Below are 12,550 nucleotides of genomic sequence, written 5' to 3' on the forward strand. Positions count from 1 at the left end.
GCAGCCAAAGACCTTAATATTATAAGCTTAAATTTTCTACAACTCATACAAAATTGCAAATTACCTCATTGCAGAGTTCCACAATGTGATCTGGGTCTTTACCCCCAAAATCAGCCGTTTTGGGGATCTTTCGAACAACATTCATTTTTTTGTCAAAAATGGTATTCCCAACTTTGATATACTCCTCTAGCGGAACTGGTCGGAAATCAGTCTCATAAAGTGCAGCCTGCAAATTCGACAAAGAAAATTGTCAGCAAAGTCTAGAGATGAAGTTTCTTAAACTGGCAAAAAATTATGAGAATAATCCATAAAGCCAACTACGTATAGTTGAAAGATTTTGGTTATGTTACTGTTTATGACAGTACATAAGTTGAACATTAGAAATATGTATTGGATGTATCATTTTTCTAGCACTCTTTTACTTCCCCTTGTTATGTTGACAAAATCTTATTGCTCAGAAAATAGTACATTGGGCATCCTGTCTTTCCTTTTGAGCAATTCCAGCACTTCAATAGAGACAAGAATAGCTAATCTTTACTTACTTGTAGCCAATCAGCTACAGCTGCTACATTTGCCATGGTGGCGCTCATTCCAACAATCTGCAAACCATGAGATGGGTCAGCTTTCCCGCTGCTAGAACCCGAACTTTCTCCACTAGATGATTCTGAGTTTCCTTCACCAGATGCATAACGAAGCTTTGTCAACATTAGCTCCAGCAGATAACCTCTGTGTTGATCACCAACCTATGATGGCAACTAATTACTTTTAAATAATTATAACCAACAAGAGTTACCTCCAAGGTGACAATTTATGACAGCCACCAGAAAAAGACACTCCACAAAGTAGACGGAGGCAAAAGGAAACGAACTAAGTTACAGTCAGCTACGCACACTATGAACAGAATAACTTCAGTGAAATCATTTATTAATTATTTGAACTAATAGACACTCTGGCATTAAGTGAATAGATACTTTTTTCACAAATGTCTTATCTAAAAACTCTAATGAGCATGCCATTCGTCACAATAGTACAAAAGAGAAAATTAAAAAAAAACAGAGAGCTCTAGGTTTGACCCACAAGTGTGATCTAAAGGCACCAGGCCTGTAAAGAAGAAATACAGCTGCACAAGACTAATGTGTAAATTCTATAACTACAAATTCATGTAATTACGAATACTATCGTAATAGTGAAACAATATGAATCACACTTCAAAGGTCACAACTGTAATGAACTAACACAAGTCAACCAATTATATAGATTCAATTATGCAATTACACCTAAAAGATCATGGCTGTAATAACTCGTACTTGTCATAGGAGAACCAACTTGGAGATTCTAATGTTCTATCCTCAAGATTCCCTCATTTATGACCAAAATGCCAAAGCCAACCCCAACTTCAGAGTCAAAATGGTCATTGTTTATCAAAAAGATAAAAAAGAAAAAAGAAGTATAGCAGCAAAGGATTGTGAGAAAGAGAGAGAGCGAGAGTAAAACAGCTTGCCAGTCATCATATGGTATGGCTCGCGGTTGGAAGCAGCCTTAAAAGGACAATGGTTTGTCCAAAATGGTAGGATTAGAGACCTGCTGTTATGCAAAGTGTTTGGGGAACGTTTTGGGCCTCCTAGGCAATGTAGTTCGGGTTGCTATTTTGACAACGAATAGAGTTGAATTGTCCTGTTTCACATATATGCTTAGCTGGGGGAGAGAGACATGAGGACTGTGTTTAAAGATCTTTAGATGTCTTTACATGGGACCTCATGGGAAACTTTTAAAGAGTTGTAGGCCTGCAAGTCAAAAAAGAATCTCTTTCAAAAACTGATCATTTCTTCAGATTATACACCCTGAGCCAGCAAGAAAAGTGATATCTATACATGAAAGTGGAATGTCTTGTAAGAGAAATTCATCCAATTTTCAAGGATCCAAAAAACAATAATCAAGTTACGTTCATCCAATTTTCTTTCCATGTTCCATTACATTCTATTGATGCATGTATTCAAGCAAACCAGATAGCACTGATAATCTGGGTCTCCAGATGCTTTGGTTTTTTAGCATGCTTTACCATGGCAGCCTGGAACAACTTGCAGTTTTACGGAAGTAAACTGCACCACACATGGTTGACAGAATCAAATAGTTCAAGGGCAAACACAAAAATAAGATAAATATTTTGAGACAAAAATATGCTTCAAGCTATACAACCTGTACAGTATTGGATCTACATCTCAAATTATTGCATGTTAGAGAAAATAAATATAAAAGCTATAAGTTTAAACATTTTCGTCTGCTAAAAAGTAAATCTGAAAAGCAGATACAATTAGAAAATGATAAAAATGAAACCTTGATGTAAAAATCATAATTTGAAAATATGTATAACTATATGCAAGGAAATAGACAAATAGTAAGCTTTAACTGATCTATGTGGGATTAGTTTTATGCATAGTGCTTCCAATTATCTTATCCAAAGCTAAATACTTCTCAGTTGTACATTGCCCAAATTATCCCTTTGTTATCCGCCCTCATTCTGAACCCTTCACAGTTCGCACCCTTCAAATCAAGGGATTTATGCCATAAAGCAAACCTGGTCAGACCATCTCAGAGAGTTTTCGGTCATATAATGTCTATTAATGATACTACTGAGAAGTAGAAAATCCTCCAAGAACTTGATCCTTCATGATTTGAACAAACGTGCACTTCAACATTTCCATCCCATTTACATTTTTCTCATATACCATTCTCATTTCTCAATAAACTAACCTCACATAAAAAAGACAGTCTTATACTTCCAATCAGTGATTCATGAGGATTTCAGGTAGAACAATTTAATGTAGATAACCAAGGAGGGCAAAAGGTGATACATTAAAAAAGAAAAGAATATTAGAGTTGTAAAATTGCATAAAAAAGCTAAGAAACAAGATTCAAGGATGTTTCAATTTACCATATGAAGTTCATCTATCACAATAATTCCGAGTTCAGAAAGGCGACCTTCTTCTAACAATCTGTTAATTAAAGAGTTTGCCTTCTCTATTGTACATACAGCTACAGAAGTGTCTTTTGGAAGTGATGCACCACCCTGATTTCCATAAAAGCTGCGAACATGCTTCCCAAGTGGCTCAAGAAGTAGTTCCAGGTGTTCGGCCTGCAAGAAAAGATAACAGCCATAGCCATTAATAGTACATGTAAAAGTTTCTAACTTACAATGGGTCTTTAAGAAACTTCTTGGCTACAATTAAGTCACTAAAAGCACCTTTTCAGCACAAATTGACACATAAGGAAGTACAAGCAGCGCCATTTTTCCAGTCGATATAACTTGCCTCAACATCAAAATCTCCGCTACAAAACTTTTACCAGCACTGCAGTGCAGCAAAAAGGATATGTTATAGAAATGCCTCAAATTTCAAATGCTTGACATGAAAAGCATGCAGGAGATCATACAAAGAATTACTGTGTACAGTTAAAAGGTCTTGAGATAAAAGTAGGGAAAGATATTGATGGCACATATGGTCACATAATAAGGAGGTTATAAGACACAAGAAATAGCAAACAACAAATTAAATGATATTGCTTACGATCTTAACCATGTTTAGGCCAACAGCATAAAAGCGTATCAGATTACCTTGTCAATAAGTTCTGACACCATGCACTAGCTTAGATCAACACAACCATCGTAACACAGGGAATAAGATTTCTTCAAAATAAAAATGCATTCTTAAGATGAAAACCTTTTGTGATCATATGGACATCTAACCATAAGAAAATAAATGATTAAAGCAATGCACCCATATATTGGATTTTACAGTTACCAGATATTTAAGATGCATTACATGTTGGGAGATTGATATGTTGTGCTCAAGTTAACAAATTACAATAACCCAACCACATAGATTTTATTTTATTCTGCCTGGATCGTATCAATGATCCAGTTTAACAGCAAAAATATTGATTTAATCCACAAAATCATAGACTATAAGTACACAAATTATGAAATTATTTAATACATATTGTGAACAACAATCAGCACAGACATCTAGAGTGACTTACGATGCCAGATATCTGAACTGGTAAAAACTATGGTTTACTTGTTCAAAACAATTGAAATACTGGCAGAAAGCAGTAAAAATATTGCCTAAATTCAAAAACAATTGGATGGAATGACATATCTTATCATGCTCAATGCAAAGTCTTCTTAGAGTTTTCATATCTATTTGTGCCAGCACATGCCAAGAGTTGGCATGCACAACATGATAAGTCATTATGCCTAACCACAAGTATAACACATGATATTTTTATTCCTTGGGTTCATCTAGGTATGCTGAACAAGTGAAAACAAGAAAACAAGTAACAATTGGCAAGGTTGATTCTCATGAACTTTAAAGTATTTATAACAAATACCTGGTTGATGCACAATAGACTAGATTTCTTTTCTCCAAGACGCCATCTACAAGGAGACATTCGACCTACAAATTCAACCAATCGATATTGTAAAAAAAATATTAAGCTTCTGCTGAGTATCATCATAACATGAATTTGTACAGCCATTTTCAAATTTATTGTCTTCGATAAATCTTATCCAGCTCTGCAATTATTATGAAATTTGTAGAGAAAATCTGTGACCATACTACAGTGCACTAGAATAAACATGTCAAAATACAAAAAGAGAGAAGCACCATGGCAAGATTGAAAATTCAGAAAATCAAAATATAAATCAATATCAATACACATATACACATACATACATGTATATGTGCACAGAAGTACATACTTCATGTGTTAAGCATTACAAAAATGTTGGAATGATCCAACAACAAAAATGGAAGCAAACTACATAAACAGTATGGCAAGGTAAAATTTGAAATAAAAACACAAGACACTTTACAGATTAAATATTGAGACCAATCAATCAATACATATATAAGTAACTATGTGAATAATGTACTTTAGCATGCATCTATCACACACGCATTTGTGCAAGCATAACAGCACCAGCGCATATCGCTACATACATATAAAATCTAACTATAATCGTTTGTCCTATTTATCACCTCCCAATTGCCACCTTCATATCCCCCTCCTCTTCTCTCCCTTCCACTCGCCTCCACCACAAAGGGCATGTGTATGTGGTGCCAATCACTTAGCACACTCCAGGACCTCAAACAAAAAGGAATAATGCAAACTTAATGGAGCAAAAGGAGTAAATAAACCTGCTCAAAATAAATGAAAGTGAAGAAATGGAGAAAGAAGTACAAGAACCAAATTGAATAGATAAGAGGTTAAAATGAGCACTAAAAATATTAATAATGTCAAAAGATAAGAGGTGACATGAAGGTAAGATAGGTAGATTTAGAAGAACTGTGTTAACCAGGAAAGCCTAACACTAAAATCAACCACATTTGTGACTTATGAATGGCAGTATAGACTTATGAATGGCGGTATACGTATAGAAAGATGCCAAATATCTACTTGCACCACAAATGAGACAAGAAAGGAATGTCACAGCTAGTTAATTATAATCCACTGTGCATATCTAGCAGCAAAGATAAGCAATTGAACTGAACAGCAAGTATGCATAATGAAAGACCACATAAAAGGGATAATCCTAATGTATTTTCTATGGATTACTGGTGCTCAAATTGTCAGGTTTTGATTCAAAATTATGCGACTAAGAAGTACTGGAAAGTTGAAACCATGAAACTATTGATCAGATCAAGTGGTGGAGACCAACTACTGATGTGCCAAATTCTTATGTCTCCAAGGTGCTGATTCAAAGTCAAGTTCTTTGACAGCATGAAAATTGAGCAAGTGTTAAACATGGCAAATATGTAAGTCCACCAATTTAACCATGCTCATTTACAATGCTAATCATCTCAAGAAGCATTTATACTTCAACAAAACTATAGACAACAATATGTAATGCAAGAAATCAGTGCTTCTATTGAATTATAATGTTGGAAAATAAATTGGAACACAAGGCATAGTCACATGGGTGAGACTACCAATGTGGATGTGTAGTAAATCTTAAAAAAATAGGGTGAAAATGACTAGATAAAAAATGCTGGAATTGCTCTAAAGATAAAAAATACGAACTGATATAGATCCTATAACCATGGGTAACAATGTTACAAGGAGAATGCATAAGGAAGGCAACATCAATTTAATCTCTGTTTATGGATCATGAAAGAGGAGTGAAAGGCCTCAGTCTCCAATAATGGTAGATTTGAGAAACTACTTGAACACACCAAAATAGGAAGAGGAGTGCTCCAGCTATTAAACACAAGCTATCTTTATAAATCAATTCCCACAAAGTTGGTATAAGGCTTGTAGACAACGTTCGCCGTACCGGTACCGAATCCCGTATCGGTGCCGCACTAGCATAGGCGTACAGAGTGTCGGTACGGTACGGTATGCGGTATACTAGATGTACCGACACGGCATACCGATACCGGTATCCATCAGTATGGGTACGGTACGCCCGGTACTGATCGGTACAGCATACCATGCTTGTAGGTGATTATTACTATCAGATAAAGACACAAGGCTAGGCCACGCCAAGTTTTCTTCTGTGCTAACAAAATAGAAAATTAAGATATCTAGACAACCTTATACATTTTGTTCTTGTCAAAACAAAGGAAAAAAAGGGGAAGATGCAGTGGTCAAAGAAGGGATATAAAAAGGAACTGGAGAAAAAAAGCAATTTTAGAAGGAGAAAAACTGGTAACATATGCATAACTGCTAAACTTCAATAACTTTGTGCAGGAAATAAGAATGCAACAAGTCAGGATGGCATAATGATTAAACTGGAAAAGAATTCTTCCTAGTGAAATTCAGCAAAGAACTGTCAAGCTATTAGCCAGCAATCAAATGGCTTTGAATGCATAGGCTTCATTACATGAGAAGATGGATATGATGCTGCTGACAGAACAGGAAGTCAGGAACCTTTCAATGCATAAACTTGTTCAAACTACGCGCACCCTTCTTATTCTCACCCCCACTCTCATTCTAATTAACGGCCCCCTAAAGGATTCTAGAGTGCCCCTACATAACTGGTACTTATATTCAATAGTTATTAGAATATCAATCATCACACTCGGATGTCCATGTTAAGAATATGTATCATGCAAATTCAAGTGATATAATGTGTTATGTAGCCAACTCCTAAAGATAAAAATCATAAAAACCTTTTCATTCACCGATAAACAAAGGATAAGACAAGGAAGCCCCTTATCTAGCTCTGAAATTAAGAGATATACAGAAGAAGAAGAAAAAGAAAAGAAGAAGTTAAGAGAAATAACATTGCAAACACATCAGGAAATTCTGAAAACATTACGTATCACAGTTGTTTTAGCTTCTTTCATGATATGCTGGAAGAAAAGGAAAATAGAAGCAAACCTGCCAAGGGTAAAGTTTTGATATCCCTTTCTTCATGTATACGCTGCATACTTCAGAAGGAAGCCAATTGGTAAGCTTCAAATGATCATTCAATAGCATAGAACTGGATGGAGTCGTGGCTTCTTCGCAATAGCCATAAGCAATTGATCTACTATGGGTTTCTTTCTCTGTATCATCAGCATCACAACGAGGTAGTGGCATATCATGAGATAAACTTTTGTCCTTGTGCATATGCTTGGAGCCATTCCCTTGAATCAGCAAACCACGTGTCCGTTCATGTATAGACAAATCAGAACCGTTGTCCACAGTGTGTGGCAAATTTCTAGTTGGATAAGATAAATCAGGAGGACTCATATCTGATGACGTGTTTGAAGAAGATTTAGGAACTTCTTCAAAAGTTTCTGTTTTGCCCCGATCTTCATGACATTTTGAAATGTCTGAGGTCACTAGACATTTCTGCTTCAGACAACCACTATTTACATCTCCAATCCCTGCAAGAGTACCAACTCCATCTACATCCACATCACGATCATGTGCATTTTCCTCCTGACAGAAGTCAAAATGCTTCACAGGCAACGGGGATACCTCATTTTGCTGACTGCCTGACAGCAACATTATAGGTGCTTCAACAGGCTTCTCTATTGGCTTCGCACAACCTTTCTGTACCACAGCCCGAGCAGCTAAATCATCACTGTCCAATTTAGAAAAACTTTTAGCACCCTGAGGAATAGCACAAGAAGATTTGTCCTGCAATAACTTATTCCCAGATCTTCCGCTTTTTAAAAAGCACAGAATTTCAGGTAATTTATCAACTGGAGCAAGTAAACCATCAGCAACTTGAATAGCTTCATTCCAAAACTCATCACCTGGCGAGAACATGGAACTCCTGGATGCAGATCTAGGAGTCACACCAGCAGCCAAGACATTGGTTGACAAATCAGGCAAACAATGTTCTGTCTTCATTAAGCTAGAATTGGGAGTCGTACTGCATCTTCTGAGGCTTGCATCTCCACCATCACTTTCCTCATAGGGCTTACCACCTGATCCCTGCATCATTTTAACTCACTCATCAATGAGATAGAGAACTTGACAAGAAGGTTTGTCAGAACTCACATCAAGATCCTCACAATGAACAGCATGTGCTTCCTCAGGCTTAGCGCTTGACTCAAACTTTGAAGGTTTTTGGGACAGATTGCTCTGATCCAAAAAACATTGCTTCTTTGCACAAGTTTTGTTGCATGCAACTAAGAGAGATGGGCTGCCATTTCTCTTTGGACCCTTCAACTCTTGTTCCACAGGAATATTCACAGCAGTTGGGAGATCACTGGAGAAAAGGACCAGTGAATCACATGCGAAACAAAAATTCAGGACATTTCAAGAAACAGCAATGGCACTGCCTTTCCGAGAAAGCAATATGAATACAGTGCCAAACTAAAATAATTATACTGTCTAGTATATGATGAGAATAAAGTGCAGACTGAAAACCTAAAAGAGGAGCAAAATCATCATTACCTGCAATACAGAGAAAGAAAATCAGTTGCAAACCTCCTGAGCTCTGAATTCCGCCTGGTCGCGATACCAACACCGCAAGGGTCATCGAGGGTGTGACCTTGCTCTCCAGACCCAAGAACATCAGCTGGTGCCTCGCCCAATGCTCCTATTCGAACCCCAGACTGGCCTTCAACACTCTTTGATGAACCTCCACTTCCTGAGGAACATGATATCAAGATGGGCTTCTTTGCCACATCAGAAGCCGAGCTGATCTCCGATGACAGATTTCTTCTGACGGTGTCATGCCTCGACAAGACCGCGCCACGGCCAGCACAAGAACTGGCATCGGGAGACTTGACGAGATAACTATCAAGATTGCCTTTTGCACTGGGTGATCCACCGAGCGGGCTCTTGGGATCTTTATCAGACTTCTTCTCATCTTTGGGTACCGGAGGTTTCCGCTTTCTTGAAGCAAAGAACTAATCATCAAACCAAGAACAGACGATGAGCAGCAAAATCAATGAGAAAGGATTTTATTTTGCAGGTAACCATAGACTTCAAGAAAAGAAACAATTACTGATCCAAGAGAAACAAATTTCTCGATCGTTATTAGAAAGATCGAATCAAGAAGACACTAGTATAATCAGTAAAATAGATATTAGCTTGCAACTACTTCAAGATCTCGAGAAACGAAACTGTTCTTGGTCTAAAACAAAAGGATTTGTTTAGGCATTAGCAAAAAGAAAGATATGAGAGAAGAACGGGAGGAAGGAGAGAAGGAAGGCTCGGGGTATTTAGGGTTCGAGAGGGGAGGGAAGAGACCTGATCGATGCGGGAACGAGGGGAGCCCGACGCCATCGCGGATGGGGGGGAGAGGGCCGCCGCGTCCGCGATCTTGGGAGAGAAGGGTTTCTCGGCCCGGCGGCCACGCTGCGAAAAATTGGCAGCGGCGCCGATTTCGAATAAAGGAACCGCCAACGTCTACAGCGTCGTCGGGAGAACGAATATAGATACGTCTACTGCGTATAGAGGAGGCTCCCTATTGTCTAAAGAATGACAGTTATGCCGACTTTATAACAGCGGTGCGGGCTTCGGATTTCCTAATGGTAGCCTACTTTTGGGTGTCATGGAATGGAACTGTTTTTTTTTTTTTTACCATATTTTTTTCATACTGCCTATCTTAAAAAAAAAAAATTAAAATTAAAGATTCCTCCTACCAATATAGCCATCAATTTCATGATTAATATATATATATATATAGCATCCTCTTTATTTCTTATTTTCAAAATATATTTTTTATCGCTACATGCTACATGAGGAGGTGATACATATCAAACAAATTAATCATATAACAAGTCAATATATATCTTTAGATAAATCGATACATAGTTTCCAACATATAATATTCACCGATATACGGTTACGGTCGAATGATTCAAACTTAGCAAATTAATCATCTAGTAACTTAATATATATTTTCAAATAAATAAATACATAATTTTTAAAATATCATATTTACTGGTATATATTACATAGTTGGTTTATATATGCTCATCGATTTCTTGATATATAGTGCAAGTTTTTTTGATACATACACAGTAGTGATCCAATGCACATTTCTGTGTAAATCAATAAATGGTTTTTTTTGGGTACAAAATACACAGCTTTCAAAACATGCTTTTTATTTGTATAGCTAAATGACACATAAGTAAATTATTGCACGGTTTTCAGAATATGGTGTTCATCACGATTTTCTAGCCTTATCTAACATAAGAGATTATATACATATCATTTCTTATATTTCATGAACTCTTTGGTGCAAAGATCGAAAAAGAGAGAATGACTTGAAGAAGAAGGGGACTCGGAATGAAGGGAGAACTCGCATATGGAAAAGATGGTTTGATAAGGAAAATGATGGATAGAGAGGCTTAATAAAAAAAAGCCCTTGACTTTTGGGGTTCTTTTTTAAAATGTGCACTACGGAAAATGTGGGAGACATGGCTTCGGGGTTTATTTTGAGTATTGTGCTCATAATTAGCATCCTAATCAATTATCGGCATTCAGAAGCTTGGGAGGGTACAGATATACAGTCCAAGAAATCATGCTATTTTTAAGATGTATGCATAAAAATTTATATACAAATTGAAGGTACGTTTCTTGTGTGCAGGAGGAGAGAGGGGTAGTGGAAATAGCTTTTGCAATGACCATGCTAATTTCTCATATCCTTGATCCCCATCCAACTTTTAGGCCATGTTTGGTTGGAGCTTAAGGCATAAGACATGGAATAAAGCTTACATCTGCAAAGTAACTTTAAAAAATATGGCATAAAAGAGTACTAGTTACGCCGGCCAATTCTCATTATGACAATCTCATAAGTATAAATACTCAAAGAAAATCCCTTTATAAGCTATTCTACTCCAAGAAAATCCTTCTACAAGCTATTCTTGTCATAGATGCTTCAATTTATGCTAGCCCTATTCTTTGCGATGGAAAAAAATGCTCTTCATTCCTTGCCTTTACCCCATTCTACCCTAGCACCCCGTTCTCCCTATTCTCTTCTTCCACAATTGTTGTTAGAGAAACCTATCACTTGTTTATTCTATATCAATAGGTAGATTTTATTACGATGAGAGTGAATTTAGTTGGATCTTCCCCCTCTCTTCCCAATGTTATCTTAAATTTAACAAAAAAAAGACAAATGACAAAAGGTAAGCACATTATTTATCTTTTTACAGAAACACATGACTAGCTTAAGGTAATTGTCATAATTAGAAATTACTTTTAGTTGGAGCATTGTATGATTCTTAGTGCTTTTATTCATTTCATTAGCACACTCATGATTGCTTGATTATTTATTTGAACAAAAACCTGGAAAGTTATATGCCGGTCTGTTAGATTGTAGAGATAAAAATATTGTTTGCATATCTCATGTCAAAAAGCAACTTTATTCTTCATACTATAATCTAGCAGCACAATTAGTTATATGAATAAGTCTAAGAATTTCTAACCAAACAAAAATATGCATAACTGGTGGAGTAACAACACTGACAAGTATAACTTTCACTATTCCAATTTTTCTCGTTCTTTGACCAAATGCAACCCTGACATAAGCCTACAAGAACATGAAATCTACTATAACTAGTTACATGCGAAAACCATATTTCGAGCAAAACTTAGGATAGCGCAAAGCTAGGATACAATCATCAAAAGATTGTTTAATCGTGGAATAAGTAGGGGGATATCGTTGCCACCAAACACCAAAAAGGGAAAGAATGAATACTTATACCGTGCGAAGGTGCAAGTGGACCCACCTATATAATTCTATTCCACTATTTGGTAGAATAGATTTATACCAGGAAACAGGCTTGCTTTTATCCCTTCCAATAATGTTTCATCGTTGTCAACACTATAAGAAGTGGCAGAAGAATTTTATCTTTATGACATAATCAAAAATGTCTCAAAATCTAATATGTATTTGCACCTTATTCCCTGCACATATCACTCCAACTAAATACTAAAATACCCCTAGTTCACGAATTATGTCTCCCTTCTAGATTTTATTTTGCAACCAAATGCCACATGAAATTTAAAATGAGAAAAGACTGGTAGTAAGATATACCTTAATCCCACCCCATGCCTCTTCTGACCATCAACTTGCTAACTTTATTCAATGTCTTGG

At 36.6% G+C, this 12,550-nt stretch overlaps 1 protein-coding gene across 11 annotated transcripts in view; it reads right to left on the reverse strand.

Annotated features, from left to right (window-relative positions):
- LOC103710891 (helicase and polymerase-containing protein TEBICHI) overlaps nucleotides 1-9,912 on the reverse strand; it is a 31,088-nt gene extending 21,176 nt beyond the window's left edge. For 5 of the 11 annotated variants that reach the window (XM_088722369.2, XM_088722374.2, XM_088722373.2 and 2 more), the window contains exons 1-9: nucleotides 9,694-9,912; nucleotides 8,893-9,350; nucleotides 8,494-8,704; nucleotides 7,381-8,427; nucleotides 4,387-4,451; nucleotides 3,242-3,347; nucleotides 2,933-3,133; nucleotides 543-743; nucleotides 65-226 (exon numbers count right to left, since the gene is read on the reverse strand). In XM_088722369.2, coding sequence (XP_088578495.2) covers nucleotides 65-226; nucleotides 543-743; nucleotides 2,933-3,133; nucleotides 3,242-3,347; nucleotides 4,387-4,451; nucleotides 7,381-8,427; nucleotides 8,494-8,704; nucleotides 8,893-9,350; nucleotides 9,694-9,729 — 2,487 coding nt within the window. In that variant the 5' untranslated portion in view covers nucleotides 9,730-9,912. Of the gene's footprint in view, nucleotides 1-64; nucleotides 227-542; nucleotides 744-2,932; nucleotides 3,134-3,241; nucleotides 3,348-4,386; nucleotides 4,452-7,380; nucleotides 8,428-8,493; nucleotides 8,705-8,892; nucleotides 9,351-9,693 lie in introns of those variants that run through there. The other 6 variants (XM_088722372.2, XM_039129109.3, XM_088722371.2 and 3 more) reach the window with 5 other exon arrangements.
- Nucleotides 9,913-12,550: the final 2,638 nt, after the last annotated feature.

This window comes from Phoenix dactylifera, chromosome 5 (assembly GCF_051530095.1).
Source record: "Phoenix dactylifera cultivar Ajwa chromosome 5, Ajwa_hap1_PhDact_Kaust_v1.1, whole genome shotgun sequence".
Taxonomy (NCBI): Eukaryota; Viridiplantae; Streptophyta; class Magnoliopsida; order Arecales; family Arecaceae; genus Phoenix; species Phoenix dactylifera.